Source organism: Trachurus japonicus, chromosome 16 (genome assembly GCF_045865225.1).
Source record: "Trachurus japonicus isolate A0001 chromosome 16, Traja_1.0".
In the NCBI taxonomy this organism is placed as follows: domain Eukaryota; kingdom Metazoa; phylum Chordata; class Actinopteri; order Carangiformes; family Carangidae; genus Trachurus; species Trachurus japonicus.
In genome coordinates this window covers 18,229,878-18,257,865 of record NC_140922.1, presented here as the reverse complement: position 1 = coordinate 18,257,865, position 27,988 = coordinate 18,229,878, and the positions used below count along the sequence as shown (strand labels likewise).

Genomic DNA, 27,988 nt, shown 5'->3' with positions numbered 1-27,988 from the left:
AACAAGAATCCCAGGAGATAAATTTACCCTCAAAATGATTACACAATTGAATACACAATGGAGTGGGATCACAGCCCCCTGAAAATACAATATAGTGAAACTGCATTCAAGCAATCAATGCCAAATTAGGTTTGAGATTGTACTGAGTTTTATATCCTAATTTCTACACATGGTTTCCTGTGCAATATACATTATGCATTTGTCCATTACTGAGTGATATGAAACTGGTTATATGGTGAAAAAACTAATAAAACTTTTTAGGTATAAAGTTGTAAAGTCAAACCATTTCAACTTTTGTCAAGTGAATGAATTTTAAATATTTAATTTTGATTGCAGTTTTTTCTGTTATCACTTGAAATCTGCATCAGCAACAGCAAATAGCTTGCTTTATATCGTATATTAATAAAAGCTAATGGTTGACTCTGAAGACTGATAGATGGGACGTTTGGGGAGTTCTAAAATTATTCTAAAATATAATCATTACACAGAAGTCACATTTCTAATATAATGTTATTTATTCGTGATCCAAGCTCGCAGTTATTATACTAATTGTAAGTGTAATGTGTCACTATAATCATTTAAGTAACTGTTAAATGACAGTTGGGTTAATGACATGAGCATGATAATAACATTATCAGGAGCATGGAGCATGAGGGGCAATGTGACTCTTTTTGATGGCCACTTTTGTGAATGCAGTGACCCTGTTACAGTCTAACTCTAGATTATGTAATACTTTTCTGATTTCTAATGGGTTTTCACAGTTTCAAATTGCTTCCATTGTAGACGTTACCCGCCGTCTTCAACCTTTCTTCTAGCAGTGTTGATGTCCCTGCATGGCTGTGAACCTAAATGCAAAGTGAAGGCGGAAGATTTGTCAAAACTCTGTGGTAATAGCAGATGAGAAAAAAGATAACAGAGCACACAATTCTGTTCTCATGAAAAATTTAAGCCACAGCGTCTCCTCAAACTGAAACTGTCTTTTTTCCCCCAGATTTATTCAAGTGAATTGTTGAATTAGTAAGTTTCTGTCACAGTTTGCGAGAGGATTTTATTACAAAGGCAATACAGTACATTCAAATGCAATGCAAAGTCGATACAAGCTTTACAAAACGATCATTTCTTGTACTGTTACAATACCCAGTGTCAGGTGCAGCCCAGCAGGAGGCAGTGTGCAGACACTACTGGCACTTCAAGATGGATATCCATTTTTAGATGTTATTTGTTTTGCCAGTGAGCAGTTCACTCTTCACATTGTTCCACTGCAGTGTAAGGTCATACTGCTCACAGGACAGGAAGTTCCTCCCTCATAATCCAGTCCATTCCCTGTTCTCCTCTCTTAGACCTCTGAATAACAGAAATAAAGCCTTTGACCCTTTTCTTCGGGTTCTTTTTTTAGATCGAAGCATCCAAAGGTTCATGCAGAATCTCTCTTCTGTAAATGTGTCTGCGCTTCCTGAAAAGAAACAAGATAAATTTAGACCAAACAACACTGACAAGCCTGGCTTTAGCAAACATGACTGTTGTTATGTCAGCAGACACACCCTGGCCCGTCATGGACCATGAGTTTCTAATATGATGTGTGAGGAATGTAGGTGTGCAGCCTCTCTCTGTTCTCACTTTGTTCCCTCAGGTTTGTTCCTCTCCTCTCTAAAGGAGCTATACTCCCAGTGTCTTATTTTCTCTCAGCCTCTGGTTTTGTGATCAGAGCATAGCCTGAAATGAGATTTGTGACTGTGCTTGCCGCTGTCTATGTGCATTACTGTACCACCACAGCAGAAAAGCCAGCACTCCTCCAAACAGCAGCAGGAGGACGAGACACACTACAGCCGCCGTCGTTCCTCTGCCCTCTGGAACACAAGGTGCTGTCAAGTAGGAAAAAAGAAAATGATGAGATGAAGGGATTAAAAAAAAACACACACAGTCATCAGACATGGCTTCTCTTCTCTTAAAGTCCAGAAAGGTCCACTGCAACAAGTCTGCACAGTCACACCCACTAGCCGGCTGTGGTGAAATACCCTGAGTGTCTTCGGATCATCAGGCCTCCTGGCAGATGCGAAGAACTGCATTTGTCTCGCCTGTTTAGCAGCAGTAGCAGTAGTAACGGTAGTGATTTGTTGATCGCACTGTGGAAAATCCTTTATCGCTGAAACACCACCAGCGATACAGTAAACAGAACAAAGTGCAATCATGGCACGGCTCAGAAAGACACGAGCCGTGGCATAAAGGAGTCTGATGAGCTGAGCTTTAAATAAGATGTCAATAGGCAGAGCCACCTTCTCACCCAATCAACCGCTGTCAGATCTGATAACCAATACGGCAGAGCAATGTAACGTACTGCTCTTTTTTATTTCATACTAATATTATAACTAAATGTAGCCTACTTAATCTATCAAACTTTAAAGTATTCATGAAGTGTGAATGAAGAATGTCCAATTTTAAAGTCTTGTATTTATTATTCATGAGTCGTTATTAGTGATGTATGAATGTGTGTGTAGTTTGTCAGTGTTGCAGTGGAGTCGTTTCTAACTGCATCACATACACCATAATGATTTGCAGCCATTTTTTTAAAAGGCTGCTCACCCTTCTTGCACGTAAAACTGACATGTGCAAAGCTGACAGATAAATATAGTGAAATGTAAAGTGCAATATTTTATTTTGGAATTTCTTGGTTGTGTAGAAGCAGCAAAAAAAAAAAGAAGTATTTTTTACACAAAGTACAAAGATGTGCCTGATGTTTTTTTGGCTGCTTTGAGCATAACAACAAGCTTTGTGCACACCACCGACATGTTGATGCGGTGAACATGTTAGAAAACTGTTTCCTAGTAACTCGTCCTGCAGATGCAGAGCAACATTATCATTCATCTGGAGTTCTGGAGTTTCCAATATTCAGTCTCCAACAACTAACTGTGCGCCTGCTGTTTGGTGATGGGCAGATAGCATACAATTATTTATCTTAGCAGAGCTTTTCACTGAGGGAAAACCTGCATATGTCTAAAAAGAAGAGTTGCGACTGTAAACCAAAACAATGAGCTGAAAGATGCTTGAATACTGTAGAGTTGTAGGGAAATGACATATTGTGAATAATTCAGCAAATGCACTGATACATTCCTAAGCACAATGAAGGCGGCACAGACAAACAGTAATAACAATAGTGTCAAAATCCTACCTGCTGTGTAGGTCGCAGAACCATGGCTCACTTTGTTGCTAACTGTACAGGTGAAGTGGCCACACATGGGGGTCATGGTCACTATCAATGTGGTTCCATCAGCAGAGACCCTCCCCACAGTCTGGGTGACGGCCACCCGTTCGTGGAGCCAGTTGAAGCGAGGGTCTGTCCCCCAGGCCTCGCCACAGATCAGAGAGGAGTGAGACACGTTGATGCTGACGGAGACTTGGTGCACGGCCTCTGGAAATGTAACAGCAGTGAGGATGAGTATGAAACCAGGCAATAAAGGAGGAAGAAATGTGTAGATGGATAGGAAGAAGGGGAGATATGAAATGCTCAGATGTGTGCATCTATCGGTTATAAAATGAGAATAATGGCACGTGGCCGTCCGAGGGGGCTAAGACAAAGAATCATGAGAGATGTTTAATGCCGTCAGGAGAAACTGGATCGGTTTCATAGACAATAATGATCCCAGAGAGTGAGGTGTAATGTCAGAGAGCGGGATGATGGAACCCCTGAAAGCTGAGAGAGCAGATGTAGAGAAGAGTGGAGCTGATGAATTGAAACCTTCAAAGCAGACAGATGAGAGTAAAGGCAAAGACGGTTTTGACAGAAAACTAGAAAGCTACAACGAGACTGAAAATCATCTAGAAACAAAGAGAGAGGCCCACAAAGTGAGGCCCATAGGCAAATTTCATTTCATTTTTAAATGATACATCCACCATCAGAAAGGAAACAATGCCTGCTGGCAAGAAATTAAAGCACATTCATTATATCATTAGTAATTGTTGGAGTTAACTCTCCAAAGGTCAGCCGAGGAGGTTTTTTTTATATATATTTCTGCTTTCATATCATTACTCTGGGATGTATGTATGAGACATAAACTGCTGCTGTTAAAAAGACAGAAAAAACACCCATTATATCAAGATTATTTAACGTTGCTCCAGAGCAGCTGCTAAATGGACTTTTTAGTCAACAAAGAAATTCAGTTTGAATTGATCTGAGATAGATACTAAGTATACAAAACCTCAACCTGAGGAATCCAAAACCTTCAAGTGTTGGTCACTAAGCACTCAAACACCTCTATCACAACTTGAAAAAAAAAAAATTAAAAATCCATTCACCACTGCGACAGTGGTTTTGCACTGCAGGGAAACTCACAGATCTCATAATAACGTGTAAAAAAATCACCTTTGAAAAACGTGTACTTCATCTTCTACAGTGTTTAATTTCCTATCCTACATCAGAGTAAGTGAATAAATCAACTTCTAGCCTATAGAATGACACCAGGAACTATTAGTGAAACTGGTTGATCTTTAACTACCCTATTAATTAAGTAAATGATTCAGCATCATCCATAATGTGCACAAGAGGCTTTACAATACATTCCCTCACATGCCACATGCATCATACTGTACCATATTCCCTGACAATGCATTGTGCAGGGGTCTTGGCTCCTGTGTGATCCGTCACAGTCACCGTGTACACGCCACTGTCGTCCGCTCTGCTGTATCCATTAATCTGAAGTGTCGTCTCCTGCTGCTCCATGTTCGCCTCCACGTTGGGCCTCGTACCAACGCACTTGGAGCCTCCAGCCTGGCAGGTAGCCAGTGTCACTCTCCTGAGAGAAACTCCTGTTTCAGACTCCCGCTCCCAAGTTACCATGGAGATCTTCTCCAGGGGCCCGTGCTCAATCCGGGCTCTCAAAACCAGAGGGGAGCCGGGGATTATGTGCACAGGCTGCTCATTGATGACGTGCACTGACATACACTGGAGGCCACATGGCACTGAGGGCAGAGAGTGGACTCATCAGTGTTTAATACAGTATGTTCCTCTATTCAACTGGACAAAAGTATTTCATATTCATCAGTTTTGGGGGTGGCTTTGCAGTACTTGGGCAGAATGTGAAGCTAATAAAACAAACAATGGCATAATACTTCATCTCCGTCCTCGGGTATGGGCTTTATGAATATGTATGGCTGCTTTCTGTCAAACAATGTCAAGCGATGATTAATAGTGCACGACAGCCATGCCTAATGCGATATCCATCAAGCCACATCAATATCCTAAAATCTGTGTCATATCTGCAGTGGACCTGGTAAAGCCAGTGAGCGTTTACCACGAGGAGTATTAATCATGTGTCTTAACTTGATAGGCGAAGGAGGGAGGAGATGTAAATAATGCAAACGTGGCCATCAAAGCAAACAGCAGTTTACAGCCACCGGCCCTTTGTATTTGTGTCGGAGAGATCTCAGAGATGTAAAAGATAGCATCACAAATTTTCTAAACTATCTTCAAACAGCAGTCAGGTTGTCTGGGAAATCATTCCTTATGTTCACATTGAGAGAATACGAGATCTGTGAAGCGAGCAGTCCACGCAAGTCAGTCTTCTTGTCAAAAAAACAACCCCATGGGTTTGTCTGAGCAGGCAGCTTATTCTAGTGATGTTGATGGGTTGACATATTTCCTGTGTGTGCAACTACTTCTTTGTTTCTTCGGCGTAAAAATAAATATTATTAATTAATATACAATCAGCATAAAAGAACTGGGAGGAGGCCACAGGGCAGAGCGGACTATTATCTCCAGCCAGGGAACGCCTGGGGATCCCCCACTCAGAGAAAGCTGGCCAGTGTAGCCAGGGAAAAGGAAGTCTGGAGCACGAACAATCCAATCCATGTGACATGTGTCTTCAGACTGTATCCTGAACGTCTCTATGGAGACCAATTGGTCCAGTTTGAGTGAGCTTTGGAGCCCGTTCCATTTCTCAGGCGCATCAAAGGAGAAAGAAGCACCCTGCTGGTATTACTGTATGCATCTCTGGGTCATATCCCAGCGTATGGACAGAAGTCCTGCTCTATATGGTTTGTTTAGGTTGAATCACTTGTTGGTGCCAACTGAGGCTTCAGCCATCTGTGTTTGACAAATTGATTGGATATCTTCTCGAGTTACAGCCAAACTCTCCCTCTTCATGTCTCTGCACAAAGTGTTTCCTTGTTGAGCTGCAGTGGAAAGATAGTGACACAAAGAGGCACTTTTGTACTAAAAAGGCTGTAACTTTAGAGGATATCCACTTGATTTGTCTAACTCAGGCTGCTTAAAGCCCTGCATTACCTTCAGATAAACTCTTGGATGTATTCATGCACAAAATAAGGATTGTGGATTTTGCTCCCCCATATTTTGGAAGCACAGGAGGAAGGATTACGGCGGGCAGAACGCGCTGCAATGTTCCCATGGGCAACAGACTGTTGTTTTAAGACAGACTTCATTTTAATTTCTATCCCACTTTTTCTCCTAAAAAATCATTAGGGTGGTGCAAACAACAAAAAGGCCTTACTTAGGAGAAGCAGCAGGGCAACTCTGCAGCGCAGGAAATTCTGTTGATCCATAACACCTGCTGATGTAGATAGAGAACAGAGAGGAATTTGTCCGTGACCTCAACAACAGCACCATTTCCTCTGTACTGATGCAGCAGGGGTGCCACCACAGCAAGAATAATAACACCACCTCTAAAGAAAATGCGAAATAAGAGTGAGACTAACAAACAATTAAAGCAGCATGTACCTCTATTAAAAATGTAATCCAAATGGTTGGGGCATTCTTTTTTGTTCTTAATTTATTTGTGAAGTATCCAAAGAACAACAGTATTGGCACTGCAGACGGCACTAGATTCAGAAGTTGGAACAAAATGAGGACGGGTCTGCTGCCAAAATTAAAATGAACCCCCTCAAGCACAGCTGCTACAACAACAAAAAAAGACAGAGAGAGAAGAGAGAGAGAGAGGGAGGGAGAGTGGAAACACTGATAGCGGTGCAGGAACACAACTCCAACCTGCATGCATAAACATAACCTGGAATTCACCTCACTGTTTACCTTGAAGTCATCCACATCAAACCCCCCCGCCCCCCAGAGTGGGATTCACCTACCTTTCTAAAGGTGAGACAAACAATACTGTCAAGCCAGAGCTGCTCCACTCTGTGTTCACTCTCTCAGAGGTGAAGGTGCCATGCAATTCGCTCACAGAGTAGATTTATGACTCGAAATAAAACAATATCTTCAAAGAAATTGCCATCGAAAAATAATCGGGTTACAGATGAGATTTTCCAGATCTACAGCTGTTACACCATCAGACAGGAGTGGAGCTAAATTATCTGTGGACCTTCTAGTGTTGTCCCTGGCCTATTTGTCTCTGATTCTCAGGTCCAGTCAGTGAGTCATGTATAGGCGTCACCTTATTCCCAAGCAGTTTCCTCCCCCACCCCCAACCTCCACCCCTCTCTTTCCTGTACAGTAGATGGTTCTAGCAGCTTTGTGTTTTAAATAAGTGAACTTCCCCATTGTAAAATCGCCCCCTCCTCTCTCCCGACCACCCACCCACCCCCATCCTTTCTCTGGCCTGTGTCCGTACACATGCACATGCCCCCCCTGCACAACAATACGATGTGTTTGATTTGGGATTTTCACACCGCTGTGGTTGCACTGTTTGTAAACAGAGATAAAATGCAATGGTATTCTTTTGAAGGGAAACCACTGACAATGTTGGAACTCAGTCTTATGAAACAGGCTTTGTTGCTGCAGCTCTCTTATCCAGCATGAACACTATTTGCCCCACAGACACAATACATTGTCTTGGCTTTGGAATGTAAAGAGGAGCTAATACATGAATTACTCTATTCTATTTTTTTTTTTTCGAGAATTGTTCCTCACATGAAACTGAGAGACACCGTTGAGCACGTAAAGGGGGCTGCCAGTGATTTTTATTGTTTTTTTCCTCTGGGAGAGTTTGGTTAAGTTTGAGAGAAGACCCTTAAATTCAAAGTCTGCTTCATTAACAGTGAATGGGGGGCTGATTTAATGAAGTCACATTGGAATTAAGGTCATGTTTTGCCCTTTTCCAGCACATATAAATCAGAATTTAATCATCAGCTGGTGGCAAGCGCATGGACGAAAAAATCTTCCATCAAACAAGATGACGTAACAAGATCAAAAGCTCCATAACAGCTACTAAGAAGGCCTTGAGTGAGATGAGGTTGTTTTGTGAGCTGAAGACCTCTTTTACACAGTGAAACATAATGGCGTCAGTTATTCCAGGCTTAGCTCCACAGTTTTTCACTTTATGAAATGCATCCCGGGGCACAGATATAAAAGGTGATTTAAAACTGATGATAAATCCATTTGTATTTGCAGAGGGGTTGTGAATAATCATGGGTATAACAGCTGTGGCTCCCACTGAGCTCTTTGTGTACAGCAGAGTGCTGTTGGCTGGGATTAGCCAGTGGGTGGCACTAATACATCAGCTGCAAAAATCAACACTTAGTTTGCCCTCATATTGTCCTCTTTTCATCATAAATCAGCATATGCTTCTGGTTCTATATGCAAAATATATGTCTGGTTTTGCTGCACATATAGCCTGACAAGCCAGACTATATCATTAAAATGTATAAATATATTTGCTGCCGCTAGGGTGCGTCTAGATTTCTAGGCTACTGCACATACACTGCAGTGAACAAATAAAGCAAAGAATTGAATGCATAATGTTATTACCTCCATACAGTTTTATCAGCCACTTTATCAGATCACAGTTTCTGCGTAACACGTGAGGAGTGATAATATAAATGGCTGTGAATTATGAATGTCCAAAGGGCAACAATCACCATTTAGAGAAAATAAAACGACTGTATTCTCTGAAAAGTGATATAGTGTCTGCGTAACGGTTATCAGTGTGACATTATATCACACCAGTATCTACAACCCTTTCAGCTAAAGTTAAACATAAGAAAAATTAGTTTAAACCCATTACATTTGGGTGTAGCCTGTTACATTATGTGGATGAAAATGTTTTTGTCATGTGAATTCTAAATGATCTAATATTGTAATTGCTGCTTAATTCTTAATATTATTGTTTAAAGAGAGCATAGAAACATACACATTTTAAAGTCCTGTACTTAGATACAATTTTAAGGTCATCGTACAGTTTTTTGTTGTTGCAATTTTATACCTTCAACCTACCAATAGTCTACTGCTCATTAATTAAAATACCAACACATTCTAATATCAAATTATGCTTATGCAGCAATAACAAATAATCCTATCAATTAAAAATGTAAATTATGAATATGTGTGTAAGTACTGTGTACAATCACTGTACACAATCACTGTACACAGTACTTACAAACAGATTCATAACCAATTAAACCAACACGGTTGGTTTAGTGTAGTGTACATACAACAACACCTACAATACATGTAGGCCTACAGCGCAATTGCAAAGGGCACCTGTCTAATGTGGCTGCGGTCCCTTTAAGAGGACAGGTGTGTCCTTGACAGGTAATAGTGGATGAGCAGGAAGTGGACACATTAGTTAGCAAACAAACCAAAACGCAGCTGCTGTTCAGCGCAAAATATGAACATGAAGTCAGGGGAAACCTACTTTGGTGAGTTATAAACAGCTAATTCCTCTTATCAGTGCTCTGGAATAAATATTAGTCTTTGGTCAGCTATAAACTGAGCTCAGAGGTGTGTGTATGTATAGTGCTGTAATAACAGCATGGCTCGTGTAGGCTACAGTCTCTAAAGCATATAAAAAAAACAACCTACTAAACTGTTAGACTTATCAGGCTTCTAAGCAAAGGTAATTTTGTATAATAAAAGTGTTTAATCTCTCCGCAGACCGGCCTGACTGACGACATGAGACAACCTCTGCTGCTTATCAGTCTGTCATTGGCAGGTAAAACAATTTGCACCGACAGGCTCCTCTTTCTCCTCTTCCCGACAGAAACGTTCAAATGGTTCAAACAGCTCACAAAACTCTCTAAAGAGTATCGGTGGAGTCTTGACTGTGAGGCGAGAAAACAGGGGAGGAGGAGGAGAGACTCTGGTATTCAAGGCACGTTTATAAAACAATTGCATTTCAAGTTGAAGGCTCGTCTTAACTGCTCTTAAACCTGCGAGGCTGCATTCCCATCTGTGCACTGACTGCTGAGAGCCGCGATGCCTTCACGGACTCCTCCCAGGCTCCTGCATCTGAGCTTTCAGGCTGACCTACAGTAGAATGACTGGGGGATTTTGGTTACTGTTTTATGTTTGACGATTTATAGGTATCATAGCCGATTACCTATACTGCTACTTAGGTGTTGTTTGTGAAAATGATACTCACAAATAATAATTAGTAAGTATAGCCTAATTGAACTGGCATTTAACAACAAATGCCACACAGGTAACCCAGCCATTAAAAATGAGAAAAATAAACATAGAGAAGTCAATATTTTGTACTTTTACACTCTCATGTGTAATACAGAAATATAACTCATTTCATATGCAGTAGATGCGTAAATTGAGAAATCTCTCCAAGGCCTGATCACTGATGAATAAGAGTGGATATCATTTGTGTTGTTTTTCTCTGCCAACAATTCCAAGAAAAGATGAAAACCAACAATGAATTGATTTTTTCAAACAAGTGTTACCTTTGAAGACAGGGTCTGATGTAGCTTATTCCTTTGTTACAAACATTGAGTGAGCACTTTTTTTTAAATTTTGAATCAAGACCACTCTGCCTAAAGACACTTAACCCACTGTTGAAAATAGTCCCAGAGTCCGACTAACGCAGTTAATTTGTTCTCAGCTGTTTAGGAGAGTTACATAAAGCCTTTACCTAAAAAAAGTCAAAGCTTTATTTTTGTCGTCTTGTTGTCTGATTTTGACCTTTTCATGGCGTATTCGGCAGTTGTAGGTTGTGTGTGTGTGTGAGGATATTATTATTATACCAGTTTTCAATCCAAAAACTTCCAGTGAACAGGCTTTGGCTTACAGTATACTGGTTGAACTAGCATCATGGTGTTAATTGTACAAAAACGAAAACGATCCAGCAGCAAAGATTGACTTCTTTGTTTTTGTTTTTCTGCAGCAAGATGAGCAAAGAAAATAAGCACCGGGAATGTAAATGATATTTTAATTTGTTCATTAACTAAGGCTTGTTGTTCATGCATGAAAGATAATAATTAAAGCAATAATCAGCAACATTTTCATATAATTAAATATTCATTTTGCGGCTGTCTATTGGCAATTGATATTACACAAAAGGGATCCAACCTACACTGTTCGTAAAAGCTTTTTTTGTGTCAGTTCTGAACGCCTGCCGTTTGGTGGAAGTGTTTCTGACAACAATTCTTTGGTGCACAAGAAGTGATATAGCCTATTTTACATTTCCAGGAACAGCTGGTAGCTAAGAAGAGAAGGATTATTAGGGAGAACAGTTATACCCATCTGACCCACGTTCACAAACCTAAAGTTGAGCAATGGGAAGTGAAAACTTTTCTGGCTTCCATTTAATCTCTGTGGTTTATGATTTTATCATCCGTTTATTATATTGCAGTTATTGTGATGATTTCTGGGCTCCCTGCCATTGTTCATTCAGGTATCTGCATCTAAATCACTCGCACAGCTTTATATTGGTTATATTTTTATTATTCATCGGTGGTTCCAGTCTTACTTCCTTCTTACTTGAATTCCCTTTGTGTTGTGGCCTTGAGTAAACAGTCCAGCAGGACACGAAGGCACCTGAAACTGTGCTGCGTCACCCATGGGTGAGCCTCCCCTCTGACTCATTGGCTCATTATCTTTCTGTCTCTACTGTAAAGGCAACAACTCCGCTGATGTTTTGAACAGAGCACTGAAACACTTGTTGTCTTGAACGCCTCAGTGTGGAAACGTGAGCACAATCCATACAGCTGTTGGCTCTTGTCACTTTGGCTCCCCCGGTGAGAATCATGTAAAGGAAGTCCAGCGAGACTGATCAAAACCATATTCATTTAATTCACTATAATTTACTGGCTAGTGCATTCTTGCATGGTAGCTTTATATGCCAGTAAAAGGGCACTGAAAATTCAGTCTGGGTTTTCCTGTCTTCATCTATAATACCAACACAAACATGAGGAAGCATGGGCAGCTAAACACAAAAGAGCCATTTTTTCCTTATCCATCTTCATAGTACATAAAGATCACAAATGGACCAACAGTTAAATGCCTGAATGTGTAAAATCAATGGCTCTTAATAAGGATTTTTTTTAAAACTGCCTATGCGCCACTGATTCTTGAGAGAGGAGACAGCAAATATGATTTTGACACGGCTTACGTTAAGTCAGGCTAACAAAAACACAAAATAGATGTTTAGCTTGGGATCATTTACAATCCAACAAACATGGTGTGAAATCTGCAAGGAGAAAAAAAAAAAAGAGTGTGTACCTTACTAATGGGTTTTCACCCCTTGAGCCCAGTCTGTGTGTGTCTGTAGATTTAGTTCCTCCATGATGGTGAAAGCAGTATTAATACCTTCCTGGGCCTCAAACAATTATTTAAATGGAGCCGTCTGAGAGGTTTAGAGGGGAAACTGCTAACAGCTCTTCAGACACCTGTAAGGTGATAAGGGCCCCGACTACACGTTGCTAATTTGTAACGTGTCATAAGATATAAGGGTTTGAACCACAGGTTTGATCTTTCACAGTACTTTGTGTTGTTTATCACGTGTTAATGTAAAAGCTGCAACTATAGGTGTCAAAACAGAGTAACAGGCTCATTATTTCTAACTGCAATATTGTGGAGAAGAAGTATAAAGTAGTTTAAAACACAAGCTTTTAATTAAGGCACTTAATGAAGTAGTAAATGTATGTTTCTGTCACTGATTCTCATTTTTTTCTCCCCTTTGTAGTCCTCCTCTCTGCCAACGTGCTGCTGGCTCAGGACCCGGTGGATATACAGTTCCAGGTAGACCCAGTACTGGTTCAAACTGGTACTGACATTGTGTTTACAGTGCTGACTGTGCCTCAGATCCTGTCTATGACATGGGAGTACCAAGGAGGAATCGCTCTGGGCCTGTGGGCTGGGGGAGCTGCAGTGGTTGACACAGTGCCCCAGTTCCAGGGCAGAGTCAGCATCACCGCCACCCAGCTCCGAATCGGAAGCTCCCAGCTCCGGGATGCGGGGAACTACACGGTGACTGTGGTCCCCATCGCTACCACAGGCCTGACTTCTAACTCCAGATCAATACAGCTGAGGGTGTTTGGTAAGAGATAAACAGAGTCAGTTCCTTTAAGAGAGAGGAGGGGGACGTGGAAGATGGAGGAGCAGGAAAGGGAGTTTTTGAGTGAAGCGATAATGTTAAGGAGGACCAGAAGGGAGTAAAGAGAAGAGAGGGAGGATTTGGGGAGTAAGAGAATTAGTCTGGGAGGTATAATGAAATTAGTGACCCATAGTAGGCGAGGTAAAATTAATGAAAAAAGGAGGAGGGGATGAAGCTGGTGGCTTTGGGCTTTATGCTAATCAAAATTCATTTAATATGCAGCGTTCATGCTCTTAGATGTTTGATATTGTAGCATTTTATATGTAGCATCACATCTACATATAGTACATACAGTACAGTATTTGCATTCATTTACATTCAGCACCGTAATGGAGCTTGAACATCCCGGTGTTAATCTCTGTTCTCAGTCATCCACCCACACCGCGGAGATGACGTACTGTCTCTGTCAGCCCTGTTACCAGTACACCAGCTGCAGTTGGGGGTGTGTGGGGGGCGGGAGGCTGGGTGACCAAACTGTAAGAAGCACTAGTTCATTATAGCTGAAAGGTCACATCCTCCAAACTCATAACAGCTAGCTGATAACGTGGAGCAGGCGAGTCCTTCAACAGACCTCTCAACCTCCTGCTTACTCACCGTAACTTATTCTGGAAACGAGAGGCAGCTAAAAAACCCTGAAATATAAAATGCTGCTGCCGCTGCTGCTGAGTCACAGGCGAGTGGAAAGTTTGCCGAAACGCCAGAGACTTGAGCTGTTTAGCAGTTGCTCGAATGTTTGCTTGTTTGTTTGCTGTTGCTGCTGTGGTTCTGTCTTAGTCACGGCCTCCTCCTTCTCCTCCTCCTCCTCCTCCTCCTCCTCCTCCTCCTCCGTCCGCACGCCCTCTCCTCTCCCTCTCCCTCTCCAATTATTTAACTTAGGCTGCCCGCCAAGAGGCATCTCTGCTACCACTCGTACCGTCTGCCCCTTATTCACCATCTGTGCGTCTATCTGAATCCTGTCCCTACTCAGCTCTCACTTGCTTTGATTACAACAAATTATCCTCAACAGAATAATAAAACTGCCCTCTATTGTCCTGTCACTCCAGCTTCTGAAGTGTGTTCTCTTGCACTCTTGTGCTCCATACCAACAGTAATAATGCCTTTAGATACCTCCCCTGGGTAGTTTGGTATTCTGTCTGAGAAATTTCTACTTTTTATTCTCCTTGCAGTTCCAGTGGCTGGAGTGAGTCTGGTTGTTCCCACAGTGGCAGTGGAGGGGAGAAATGTGTCTCTTAGTTGCACATTCACTGCCGGGACGGAGACGACATTTCAGTGGGGCAAAGGAGGGGCGACCATCACTAACGACTCCAGGATCACCGTCTCAGCTGGCTCTCTGGTCATCAACCCAGCCAGACGGGGCGATGCTGGCCAGTACTCATGTACCGTCAGCAACCTCGTCAGTGCCCAGACCTCCACGCAGAGCCTCACCGTCTACTGTGAGTTTTCACCGATCAAGACAAGTGGCAGCTTATCTGCTGTAGTCACTGCAAATAGCAGAAGCTTATCTGCTTATCCATATTGCACAGCGTAGTACAGTGTGTCGAATCACACTCTGAATGCACAGGACATTCCTCCACAAGCTTATTCTGCTGCATCTGTCTTCATCAAACCATTAATTCTAATGTGACAATCTTACAGAAATATCCTATCCATGACTACTCTGCATATCGCTGTTCTCTAACATCCTCACCCAAATGAAAAACACATCAGATCATGGGTGTTTGTGAAATGCACTACGGGCGATGCATGTCAAACGTTAGCACTCCAGTCAGCGTATGGCAACTTAGAGAGTAAGAATAGATTGAGTCTGAGCCGGCGCTCTCACAGGGCCTGCTTCTTGATTAAAAGTCTAAAAAATAGAGGTTCATCTCCAGATATTTTCATTCTGTGAACTCTCTGAAAACAGTGAAAAATATCAATTTCCCAGAAGCTTACCCGACATTTTGAAATGGCACATTTTGTCAGATCGACCATCCAATGCACAGAGACTTTTAATTTACAGCCACAGATCTGCACACTGGAAAACTAGAACCAAATTTGTCATTTTTGCATGTTGAAGGATTCCTATTAAGATTAGTTTAAAATTAATTGAATGACACTCACGAGGTAATGAATTAATTAGTTCCCAAGCTGCATTTTGATAATCACTGAATTAGACATTGTTTAGTTGATAACAGTGAGGCCACTTGCCAAGCACAGAAATTATTATATAATATTTCAAGTCTTAATTTTGTCCAAAAACAAAAGTGTGAAAACAAGCAATGATTTTATACAGGGTTATGTGCTGGAGTACTTTTCAGCCAGCACATTGACATATTATCGCACGGAGGCTTATTTTCTGTGAGGAACCATTTTTTCTTTTTTGCCTTTAGTTGATAGGATGGTTGAGAGACAGGAAATGGGGAGACAGAGCAGGGGAATGACATGGCAGCAAAGGGCCATCAGATTGCAAGGAAACATTTTTCCTTATTTATTGCCATATATAACTTATAATAGCTTGGAATAAAAGTTATCTCTAAGGGTCATGTATAAATCCTACAACAGCAGGCTGCAGTAACAGGCAGTGTTTTCTCTGCGTTTACATAAAGCCCCTCAGGTGTGCAGTGTGTGTGTGTGCTAGAGTCAGCTTTATGTCATAATCCAGATTTTCCTTGTTGTACTTGTGCACCTGCTTCTGATGGTGATAATGATGTCCTCTGCTCATCACCCAACCAGATGGCCCCGACACCCCTGCACTGACCAAGGACACCCCAAAAGAGTGTGTCGGGAGTGGGGATGTGCTGGTGGGACAGACGGCGCGTCTCACCTGCACTTCTGACTCGCTGCCCCCTGCCCTCTTCTCATGGCAACGTGACGGTCAGGATGTAGCATCGGGCCAGCCGGGCAGCGGGGTGCTCATCCTTCAGACTTTCTCAACCAATGAGAGCGGCCGGTACGTCTGCACGGCCAGAAACAGCATCACCGGAGACACATCTACGCAGGGGACAGACTTGGCCGTCGTGGGTGAGTTATAGTGGACGCTGACCTCCCTGTGACTGATAATGATGACGGTTGGTTTTGGACTCCGTCCCTGTATCTGTCTTCACGACAGGAGAGGGACAGAAAGTATCCTGGGAGATTGATCTGGTGGGAATGTGGTCAAAGTCATTCAGTGACTTTCACACTCTCTCTCCCCCTCTCCTCCCTTTATTTTCATTTCTTTCTCTGCCTCTCTTTGCTGTACTTCATCATGTTTTTTTTTTAAAAGAATCTCCCCCTTCTCTCCTTTTTTTCTTTTCCTCCTCTTGTCTGTCTGAACTCCAGACTCATTATCTTTATTAATTCTGCCCCTTTGACACCATTCTTTCTATTTCAGACACGTGTCTAGATGCGGGGGAAGTGGCGGGGATTGTGATTGGAAGTTTTCTGCTGCTCATAATTATCATCATCCTCATCCTGATCGTTATTTTTCTCGTGAGAAGGAGGAGGCGTAAGTCTGTTTTTTCAGTCATGGTCATTTTGTTTGTCCACTCTTCATTTCATGGTATATTATGTTGAGTAAAACACTGTGTAAAAGGTTTTTGAAGATCTTCCTCTATACTTTCCACAATAGCTTCTTGCACTTAAGTGTTGTGCTGTTATTTCTTTTACTGCAGGACAAAGGGATGCTGTGCTTATTCCAAAGACCAATCCAAATCCCAGACCTGTAGTAAGCCACTATAACAGTTTACACATGATTCACCATTGATTTTGTCTTTATCTTGTCCATGTGATAGTACTTAAGGGCTTTTCACAAATTAACCCCCTCTTCCATCTTTCTTTTGTTGTCTCTTCCCACCCTACCCTCATTTTTCATCTGCTCCCATTAAGCCTCCAGATCCACAACCTAATGGTGCGAGGGAATCGGGCCAAGGTCCCCAGCCCCCCCTCTATCACACACGCCAACCTGAGCGCTTACACGCAGCCACACCTGAAAACCGGGGCAACCCACAGACACTGCCGCAGATCTCCGACACACGGCAACGCAGTGATCATTCCCACACAAATGGAGTGCTGCACAATGCCTTTCACCGCACCAATTCATACCCACACAATGGCATTGACAACCCGGCTTTCACACACACTGATGCTCAGAATGCAAACACGCTCCCAAACACACAGCAGCCAAACTCTAACATTCTCATACATGCGGGCACTGCCCAGGGCGCCACCCAACCGCCGGCGGTCCACCTCAGCCTGAACGCACTGCCACAGACTGCCCAGCGTAACAATAACGCGCAGATGCCCACCATTCATGTCAATCTTAACTCATACCCAGCCAACGGTCAGCAGAGTCAGCAAGACGGCTCCTTTCCTCCTCACAATGCAGCTAATATCGACAATTTACAACCCCGACAAAACCTGTCACATATGGGGCAGTCGAATCCCAGAATGCAAAGTGGGCAGTCCTATCCTAGTGATCCCAGAGTGAGTGGTCACATAGACACAGGTCATCAGGCTCAGCACGGACTTATACCAACTGGATACACACATTTTAACAGCAATCACATCTCCCAGCGAAATGCAGACACACAGACCTACCGGCAGGACGCAGGCCATCACAGCCGCTCTGACGCACACTCAGAACCACGTTCAGACAGACGTGACGCCACCCTGAGCTCCGCCCCCCGACAGATGCCGTGGGATCGCATCAGAGGGACGCCTTCATATCCCAGCGGTAGGAACCAAAGAAGACGGTTCCCACCTGAGAGCCCCTCTGACACTACAGACTACACCAGCCACCCTCCTCCCATACGAGAGACCAGAACAACAAACAGATCTGAGCCTCCGTCTCAGAGCCAAAACACTTTACGGAGCAGGGCTCCAACCAGACAAGAGGCACCATCAGTGGACAGGCAGACGCGGAGCCGTTCAGCTGATCTTCGAAGCCCAAACACTCGCAGTGTAACACAGCTTGAGGCTACACACAACAGAGACAGAAGTCCCCGCACACAAAGGGAGAGCGCTCAGCGAGACATCAGAGATCAGCCTCGTAGCCAGCACGCCCCGAGGCAGGAAGCCACACACAGCAATAACCCCCGGGCGCTGCCTCTCATGAGCCAGCAGGCCTCTGTAGGACACTCTGCCATGTCACAAGGACTCACAACACAACAGGGACAGACTGCACCACAGGGGGCAGATACAAGAGTTTTGGCTGATCCTAATCACCTTGCACAGGCACACATGGCCCACCAACATAGAGCTGCACCGATCCAAACACCACCACAAGGTCTGGCCAGGCAGACACAGCCTGTCATACAAGGTGCCAATCGCCCGAGCCAAGGAGGCAGCGCTCCAGTCCCATCCCATCCTGCCCAGCCTAATCCCAGTAACCTAACCCAGGCTGCGCTTAAATCGCACACCGCGACGGCACAAGTATTTCGGAGTCGCAATCAACAGACGCAGGCCGCCCTGCTGCACCCCGGCCCACAGGCTAGAGCTCCTGCGGCCGGGGCCCAGCATCCACCAGCTCCTCCTCCTGCTATACCCCTCGCTCAGTTCCAGACCCTCCCCAAGGAGCGCACTCACCATAGATCCCCAATTAGAGGTCCTCAGCCCCCCAGACCTCCAGCCAACATACCAGTGGCTCAGCGACACCAGCAGCGGACCAATGCGCATCACCATCCCGCCACCCGTCATCATCGTCCTGGAGATGGGCACGGGCATGCCGGCGGACACAAGCACGCGCACGCACACGCCCATGCCCACGGCCACGGGCACACCGCCCACTTCACCAACCCACGGCAGGTGAGTGAGACACAGCATGAGAGTCAGAAACTGCAGCCAACAGATGCCATATGTTTACTGGTACAACAGATTGGCAGCACACGGCTCCCTTTTAGATGTACACTTATATCTGTCATATCACGTCAGGCTTCCTGTTTGCTTCCATGTGTGCGGCGTTATCGGCCCGCTTCTACCTGTGCTGCCTCCTCGTCAGTTTGTGCTTCTGTCTGCACTCGGCATAGCTTGAAGGATGCTTGACAGCAGCCCTTTAACAGGAGGTTGCATTTTTATGATTGGCAGTCCGCTCTATGCCATATAAACGTATTTAGTCTTGAGCGTTTGTGACATGGTGGCAGTTTTTAAAAGTAGCATTGTGTGTCTCAGGCTTTGCTTCTTCTTCTCCGTGACATGTTGGCAATGAAGGGTTTGTTGTGTCTTTTCCAGCAACAGGCTCACAGAGGGAGACCAAGATGATGACAGATGTCAACAGACTCCACTCCAGAACCGTCCCACATCCACTGACACAAACAAACAGCTGACAGACATGATCCAATATACCACCAAGCAAGACTGACTGCACAAGGTTCTGCACTCAGAAAAGCTGTCACACCATGGTATCTCATTACCAGGATCATTTTTTAGTAAAAGAAATCAACACTTCTCCCATGGGGATGATTGAATTGAACATTTTTCTGAATAAAGTCCTGCTTTCTTCAAAAGAAATGACAAATTATCTCAAAGATGAAGGCTTGACCTTGATCTGCTCTTATAAATCTAAATATTCACTATGATACATGCACTCTTAATACTGAAGGATTTCCACAGAAAGCATTCACACACAGTGTCCGAGACAAACATGCACTGCATTGTTTTTGTTTCCTGGAGCGCCGGTCAAGCTTCAAACTTTGCCAAGAGTCTGCACAGAGAAGACGAGCGCAGTGATCCATAGCTCCTGACCAAGCTCACGTCCACTCATCCATTCCTCATCAAAGCTAAACAACCCAACCCTAACCCTGGCAAAACGCAGATGAGGTGTTGTGCCTGCATGAATATCTGTTTCTGGCTGACACTTTAGAAGATTTAATAGTGGCAGACAGTGAGGTAAATGAGAACGTGACCCCTGCACAATATAACCTTGACCCTTGGGAACAGTAACAATTATGAAAGAAGAAATTACTCTCATGGGTGGGGGGTCTTAATCTATGTGGAGCCATGTATTTTGTGCCGTCTGTTTACAGATGCCTCTTACTTCACTTCTCAATTAAGGGGATTCGCCTCAGTGCCGCTCGGAAGTAATGCTCAGCTAACTATGAAGGGGATCCCACGAATGGATGGCGCTTATTAATTAGATGCTTTTATGTGACTTAAATGACTTGGAAAATAATCACAACTGTGCATGAATGAGAGCTGCACAAAGACCTGAGCTGCCACGCTTTCTGCTGAAAAAGCACAGTGTCGCAATTTACTGTCTCCACTGGGTCACGGACATCACCATAATGACTGGATGTTATGTTACATTTACAGATAATGTATTAATTGATTTCTTTTATGTTTGTGATTGTTGTTGTTTTTTTTTAACTCAGGGATTGTATTTGTGGAAACTGAACATTTAGCCAGAACCAAGTGCTGCATCAGTGCCATTATTTATCATGAAGTGTGACCACATTTAGCTGTACTTTAAACAGTAAGGCTGCTGATGGTCTATATTTTTATTATTGCCTATAAAAGCCATGACAAAGCTAAAACCAACCGTGAAGCGATCCCACTAAAACGTATTGTCTGCTATGGAGCGCCACAGTAATCAGCCACTCCGTTGCACTAGTTGACATGGTCCATCATTATGGTAAACATAGTCGCAGCAGTTTGTTTGAGCTAATTGCACATATATCATCGTGCTGCTGTGACTACTCACCAGAGCACCAAATGCGTATTAATCCCCCGCTGAAAGTAGTCCTTGACAAATTCACCATTTAATGCTATGTGAGCAACGTTTCCTAAAAGCTATAGTGCCCAGCTGTTTCTGAAAATTACTTTTGAAAGCAGAACAACATATTTGCGATCTGTTTTCTAAAGATCTCAGTCGTCAGTAGAAACAAACAGACTTGGGGCTGAGAGACACAAACAAGGGTCTTAGGCGCTGAGAGACAGATTAGTGCACAGTTGGTTTTTGTTTTTTCATGGACATGTTGAGAATTAAAAAGAAGGAAGAACGTAGTAAGTTCAGTCATATCTTTTAGTATCAAATTACATACAGTTAGCTCAAAATTAAAATTTGAAAGCCAACATGAACAAATACACAGCACATCTGGTACAGTAGCTTCAGCTGAACATCTGGAGCACGAGATTTGCTTCAATGCCTTGAAAAATTGTGCCGTTTTTGAAAAATTAATGCCAGTAAATAATTTATACAGACCTCGGATATTCATGTGAGATGCTACAAGCACATTAATATTATTTATCTTTGCTCCTCAGGAAGGATTTGTACATTGTGTGGGTTTTATGAAGTGTTCCAAGATCTTATTTTATCTGTAACAATAAAGGATTTTTGTCATTACGTGTGTTTGCATATAACCCGGGCAAAGCCTATTGTTGAACAAAACCATGGAACACTGCCTTGTTATTTCCATCCACAGTGGAAGTCACTTGTCTAGACTATTCACAATAGGACTTTATTTTACCTCCACACTCAGAAATGAACATATCTTTCAAAACACAAGGATCTTTTCATTTTCAGTACAAAAAAACAAAACAAAACAACCTTCTCGCACATGTTGGCAGCATCTTGGACCACAAAAGCAGCTATTTCTTCTGGTGTTCCTCTGAATCACAGTCCTGTTTGCAGCCTGGGCATATTTCCTCTCGCTGTGTCTATAGTGCTAATTATGCATGGCGCCTCTGTACACTGAGCACTGTTGTTGATTCTCCTCAGATAAATCTGTTCCTTCGGCTTGTTGTGGAGGTGCAGAGCGTGTGTTTGGATCACAGCTCCATCAGTCTCCCAATCCCCTGCTCCCACTTGTACGTCACCTCTGATGAACAGTCCTGTGTCTCACTATTGGAGACACTTCACGGTAGTCTAGCACTGTAATGAGTGGAGATGGAGTGCATTTGAGTACCTGCACTAGAAAAGGTTACAGCGTTGCCTACCGGTTCCAGATGAAAGCTGTGATTTATGAAAAGTTTGGAGCATTTTCACAAATGCAACACTTTGTATACTACACTTTGTCTTTGGAGTGAAGTGTGTTGTTTATGGGCCACACAGCTGAAATTACAAGGCACTCTGTAGTCTTGAAACACACAACAGTAAACCTCAAACGCTGATGTGGCCACCTTCCCTGGGCCAATTTGCATGTAAATCTGCTGGTGTTGTTTTAGTATTCTGATTTACTGTGATTTACTGAGGCTGCTGCAAGTAATTGTAATTGTTTACGCTTCCCTTTGGAGGCATAAATTAAAGGCAAACATAACTGAAGTGCGGTGTGTGCAAATAGGGCATTTTTTGTATTGATGAATGCTTGTTACACCGTGTGTCAAACTGCAACAGTGAGCCTTCCCGACTCGAGTGTGGAGGGAGCCAGCGTTGATTTCTCTCAGGAGACTGCACAAGATTTTCCCCGAAAAAACGTAATACCACAAGATGGCCAGTATAATTCCCATCCAATTCTAATTGAAATTCAGTCAAGCTCAGCAGGCTCTCATATTTTCACAGATATGATGACATTTTAAAATAACAGAGGGGGTGTCATAAGGCCCAGGCCGACTTTAGTCCAATTAACAAATACCTCCAAGAGAGTGAAAGATCATGATGTCGCCTTTCTGGCCACATTTGCTCACTGCAGTGATGCCACCAGTTCTCTCCACCACCAGGGACAAGAGTGGGGTCAGGCCTAGTGGTCCCATCATCGCTAAAATGAACTGGTAAGTCCTTTGAGATCTACATGTCCATACCTGTCAGAGCGTCCTTGGGCAAGACGCCGAACCGACTATCCCAGAGGGATATGAAATGAAACAAATTTATGATTAAACTTTACACACAAGGGAAACTTAACAAAAAAAAATGACACTCAATTGAACAATGTAGAGTGTAACGGCATGACCCTGAATTTATAGCTTCAGTCTGCGCCACAGTCATCTATCCATTCAAAATGTCCTTGAGCAGGACAGTGAATCCCCAACAGTTCACTAACTGTAAATCGCTCTGGATGAGAGTGTCTAAAATGTAAATCATAAAGTGAAACTGCATTGTGGCAGCCAGGGGACTCCATCCCTGCTCATCCCACAAGGGGGAGCCATGTGAGAGGACTTCTGAGGTTATCTATTGATCATTCTCCACCATTTCTTCTCCCTACGGCCTTCACCATCTGTGCAACTTTGATGGTGGCTGCAAAAATTAAAATACAAGCCATAGGCAAAGTTTTTCTTGTCTTAAGTCCAATGCAAAAAACACAACACACAAAAAAATAACACAAGGTACAACCAAATATGTTGCGTGCTGCAACAAGGAAATCCGCAGTTGTCACAGACTTGTTTATCATGCTTAAAGGTGAAATGTTGCCTTCAGGGACACATATCAAACACAATGTCTTCAAAGAGTTTTGCGCTTTATTGTAATCTTTTGTTGATTCAATTGAGCATATCATGTTGTGTTTTCTCTTTCAAACAAAAGCAGATTTCTTTAAAGATAGTTCCCTGTAAAATAAATGTGAAGAGTCCTTGTAGGAAGCTTTTCCAATAGATCTTAGATGACATCTGTGGCATTGAAACACAAAAGGGAAAAATCAATCGTCTTTGATACGGAACTGTAGGTACACAGTCGTATTCACAGATGTTTACCGTCGTTAAGCAGAAGTTTGAAATGATCAAGGATTTGGGGGTTTTATGTGGGAAATTATTAGAAATGATGGCTGTTGAGCAAAGTGGGCTGCGGTGGAGAAAAGACTGTAAATTAAACTGCACATCACTCCCACCACAGTACGACCAAACTTTACTTCTACAAAGTCTTTTTTCAAGGAAACAGGTCCACGGTTCACAGAAGCAACCAGACGACAACACACAAGACGTCCTTTGTGATGTTCAAAGAAAGAGCAGATTCTTCGAACTGCAGTGCAGATAGTTCTAATTAAGCCATGTGTTGCAGCTAGAAATCCAGTGTCAGCAGAAAAAAAGAAAGATGATTGTACCAAACAGAGCAGATGCGCGGGTACAGTGTGTGAGCTGCAAGAAAAAGTACTGAGACCGATAGCATTACCACTCTGTTTACTTCACCACAGTCTTCCTACTCATTTTCCTGTGACATGAACAGGTTGGTTTCATGAGTCTTACGAAGGCTTAATGCGCCGCAGGCATGTAACACCTCTCAGAGGACTTAGTGGTGTCACAGTGAAGATTCTCTACAAAACAGTTCCTGTTAGACCTTCACTTAAAGTAGCTTTTGCTGAATAGCAGCAACTGAGGCCAAAAGTGACATTGGTAACACTTTATTTGACGCCTATAACGCACTATAACCATACTTATAATGAGTTATAATGCAGTTATAGCACTGTATAACTATAGTTATAAACACTCAGAAATTATCATAATGCTTTATAACAATAATCATAACACACTACAAAGCATTTTATCATGACTTATAAGGTCAGGTATTATAATACATAATAATTGTTAGTAACTTGCTGACAATGCCCACATTGATAATGCATTATTAATATAGTTATAATGTGTTATAATTGTCTTATAAACGTGTATAACTATCATTATAAACACTCATAAATTATCATAAGGCTTTATAACAATAAGCATAACACATTATAGAGCATTATAACTCTATTATAATACTTGACCTTATAAGCCATTACTGCTCTATGATGTGTTATGCTTATTGTTACAAAGCCTTATGATAATTTATGAGTGTTTATAATGATAGTTACACGTTTATAGGCCAATTATAACACATAACTATATTTATCATGCATTATCGATGTGGGCATTGTCAGCCAGTTACTAACAGTTATAGCGTATTATAAGTCATGATAAAATGCTTTATAGTGTGTTATGATTATTGTTATAAAGCATTATGATCACGTATTAGTGTTTATAACTATAGTTATACAGTGCTATAACTGCATTATAACTTATTATAAGTCTGGTTATAATGCATTATAGAGATAGGCGTCAAATAAAGTGTTACCATGACATTCACTGGACAAAGGTGAATGTGGTGCAACAATGCCACAAGTAGAGAATAATCATGAAGTTAGAGATTCGATAATGTCAGCAGTATCTGTCACACAGCAGACCAAAAGAGGTTGCTGCAGCAACCCCCCGCCCCCACCGAGTGTGTTGACTTGAACATGAGTTAAATGCGGCCGACTTCACCAGACAAATGTTTTACATCCTCTTTTAGAAGTTGCAAAGTGCTGCTTCAAGGACAGGAAAAGCTAAGAAAACGCGCTGCAGTATATTGTTATTCATGCTCTGCATCACAGCAAAACACCAGTACATGATGCTGGTTAAACAACCCACACACAACCACCCACCACTTAAAGTATACGAGAGACTCATATCCAAACATACCGGCAGAGGTGGTCGAGGTCAGACGGTGAATCCTGCAGCGTGCGTACTGCTGCTGTTCACTGGAGTTTCCATAAAGTGAGTGTGTCTCTCTGTGAGCTGCCCACCAAAGTTTGCAAATGATTATGGGAAGGGATGGTGAAAAGGAAAGAATTGGAAGTTTGCTTTATTTATCAGTTCAGCCTATAGCCCCTCTGCTTGGAGCACTGTCAGGGTGAGGTGCTGCAGGTACTGTAGGTCTCTGTATGCATGCACGGTGCAGTAAAAGCCTGATTAAACAAGCAGGCGGCTTCCTGTCCTTCATGCCATGCCTGGAGTGAAACCCCACACACCTTTTTATCATAAGGCTGTCAGCATGAGCTTTAAATAGCCGGCAGGACAGAGGCCATACTCTGCTATTAGCTTGACTTCTATTTGCATGACTTGGACTGGGTGGATTTCATTCGCCGCTTGACTAGTTCATGCTTCCAGCCTATTTTCTGAAAAGCAAAAAGCACAAAATCAAAACGGCGTCTTCCTTGTAATCCGAGCTAGATTAAGGGCAGATCAGGAGAATCTCCAACTCTCTGCATGTTTATTAAAACCCGGCCAATAGAGAATCATCCATCAGATTTGCTTATCAGAGGCTTATGACAAACACACAGCATATGTACTGAGGGCAGGGTGTTGTACAGCTGTGATCTGCCGCTTTGCCAGCTCACGTGCTAAATACCCTAAGTAATGATGCCACTGTTTATAAATTACCTATTTCTGCTCTGTGGACTGTTTGCATTTTCAGCCACCATGCACGCTAATAAAGATATCCTGTTATCAGCTGGCAGTAATGGTCGGGTGCTTGTTTACATCCTTGCATCCTTGTTAAATACAATATATGGCCCCAGCGAGTGAATGTGTGCTATCTGATGTGGATGTGTTGTTGCCCTACTTATTTGGGCTCAGCAGCTCAGCCTGACTACTTTTAAATTCTAAATATATCTTTAACGCCCTCAGTGGGACTTGTGAATTTTGTTTTGATTGACAGATGAGTCAATTGTATCAAATGTATCTTCTTTTTAGCAACGCATTAAAATCAAAGCAGAGTCAAATTTGCTGGTATTGGTCTAATAAAAACCTTAAGAGTTTTAAAAGCAGTAAGAATATTAGATAAATACAAAACAACTTAACTTTACTTATGGTAAGCACCTTTGTGTGTGTGTGTGTGTGTGTGTGTGTGTGTTTTAATTATCATTTTACAAATTGTTTTGATTTTCATTTGCCAAATGATTAATTGCTTCTTTTTATATATAAATGACAGTCATTTATAAACCCCAGTGCTAACCTGTTGTGCTTCTACCATTTAAAACGTAAAGATTAATCAGTCAAATTAATAAAAACAAACACTGAATGCAGACCAACATGTTCCTGCTTATTTTCTCTGTGTTTATTTATTTGACTCGACTTTATTGTGCCAAATGTGGCCCTGTGAGTCTTAGAATAATCTCTGCCCTTCAAAATGCCACCACTATGCCATGTGACCCCATGTTAAGTAGGCCTTTGGGGGAGTTAACAGTGACATTTACCAAAAAAAAGAAAATCTGTCAGGAGCTCACTTGTATCAAATTGCTCACTATCGTATATTTTTGAACACAATTTGATAAGGACAACATTTTCTGAGGGACGTTGAAGGTCTTCAGGAAATGACATTTTTGCTGACCTGAAAAAAGTGCTGTTTGTCCTATCAGCCTCTAACGTGCTCCAGAAGATTAAGCTGAGCAAGCAAGAGTTCATCAGAGCTGGAAACACTGTAATACACATTATACTTTATTCATATTTATGTTCTGCAGGGGTGAGGTTTTAAAATTCATATTACACAGAACCCTAAATGCCTAAAGTTTTACAAGGAGTTCTGCAAATGAATACATATGGTGTTGTCAGTGCTGTGTTTTCCTTGTGGATACATCGATTTAGGAGTCATCAGAGCATTTATTTAAAGCCGCACTAATCTATATTCTTGTATTAAAGGCTCTGAAAGCCCATTTTCTTCTATTACCATCAGGGTTTTACACAAGCACAAAAAAAATTCAGTTTAAGTTGAAACACTATGGTTTATTTCACAAGAGAGATTTAGGTATTTCTGATTTTGTCAGTGTTAATCTCATTCTTTTGAGGTGGATGGAGCTCAGTCAGAGAAACGTGGTGACTTTCTGTGCACCAACCAATTTAGAAGTGTGAGAATCAGAGTATTGTCGTCTGATGAAGTTGTCAAACTGTCATTTGAGTCATGATCAAACTGCATACATGCAGTCCTGACGACACAGGTTAGCATCAGCACAGCCTTTCAGAGTTTCCAATCTGAATAAATCAACGGGGGGCGATTGTTCCCCCACTTTTACCTCTGGTTGAACCCTGTTCTTGACCTC

At 42.5% G+C, this 27,988-nt stretch overlaps 2 protein-coding genes across 5 annotated transcripts; one reads left to right on the top strand and one right to left on the bottom strand.

Moving 5' to 3' along the window:
* Positions 1–1,031: 1,031 nt before the first annotated feature.
* Positions 1,032–7,348, bottom strand: LOC146972304 (uncharacterized). Of its 4 annotated transcripts, none has more exons than XM_085802347.1 (6): positions 7,090–7,348; positions 6,501–6,560; positions 4,585–4,953; positions 3,167–3,406; positions 1,766–1,862; positions 1,032–1,453 (listed from the first exon to the last, which is right to left on the bottom strand). In XM_085802347.1, the coding sequence occupies exons 2-6, from the start codon at positions 6,550–6,552 to the stop codon at positions 1,393–1,395; spliced, it is 819 nt and encodes a 272-aa protein (XP_085658473.1). In that variant the 5' UTR covers positions 6,553–6,560; positions 7,090–7,348; the 3' UTR covers positions 1,032–1,392. The 4 variants fall into 4 exon arrangements, with proteins under 4 accessions (XP_085658473.1, XP_085658474.1, XP_085658471.1 ...); XM_085802348.1 differs by having other exon boundaries at positions 6,501–6,557; XM_085802345.1 differs by having other exon boundaries at positions 1,385–1,862.
* Positions 7,349–9,483: 2,135 nt separating this feature from the next.
* LOC146972303 (uncharacterized) lies at positions 9,484–19,645 on the top strand. The gene is made up of 9 exons (XM_085802341.1): positions 9,484–9,597; positions 9,833–9,890; positions 12,867–13,220; positions 14,444–14,710; positions 15,990–16,277; positions 16,630–16,743; positions 16,910–16,962; positions 17,124–19,040; positions 19,464–19,645. Exons 2-9 carry the CDS (start codon positions 9,851–9,853, stop codon positions 19,491–19,493), a joined length of 3,063 nt encoding a protein of 1,020 aa, XP_085658467.1. The 5' UTR covers positions 9,484–9,597; positions 9,833–9,850; the 3' UTR covers positions 19,494–19,645.
* The last annotated feature ends 8,343 nt before the right edge of the window (positions 19,646–27,988 follow it).

What these genes read in the sequence shown, in the direction of transcription:
- LOC146972303 (XM_085802341.1), top strand. Translation starts at nt 9,851, where the DNA reads ATGAGACAACCTCTGCTGCTTATCAGTCTGTCATTGGCAG. An exon ending in ATCCAAATCCCAGACCTGTA is followed by an intron (nt 16,963 to 17,123) that starts GTAAGCCACTAT and finishes GCTCCCATTAAG; the next exon opens with CCTCCAGATCCACAACCTAA. An exon ending in ACTTCACCAACCCACGGCAG is followed by an intron (nt 19,041 to 19,463) that starts GTGAGTGAGACA and finishes TGTCTTTTCCAG; the next exon opens with CAACAGGCTCACAGAGGGAG.
- LOC146972304 (XM_085802345.1), bottom strand. Translation starts at nt 6,552, where the DNA reads ATGGATCAACAGAATTTCCTGCGCTGCAGAGTTGCCCTGCTGCTTCTC. An exon ending in TGCCCTGCTGCTTCTCCTAA is followed by an intron (nt 4,954 to 6,500) that starts GTAAGGCCTTTT and finishes CTCTGCCCTCAG; the next exon opens with TGCCATGTGGCCTCCAGTGT. An exon ending in TTCTGCGACCTACACAGCAG is followed by an intron (nt 1,863 to 3,166) that starts GTAGGATTTTGA and finishes CCTACTTGACAG; the next exon opens with CACCTTGTGTTCCAGAGGGC.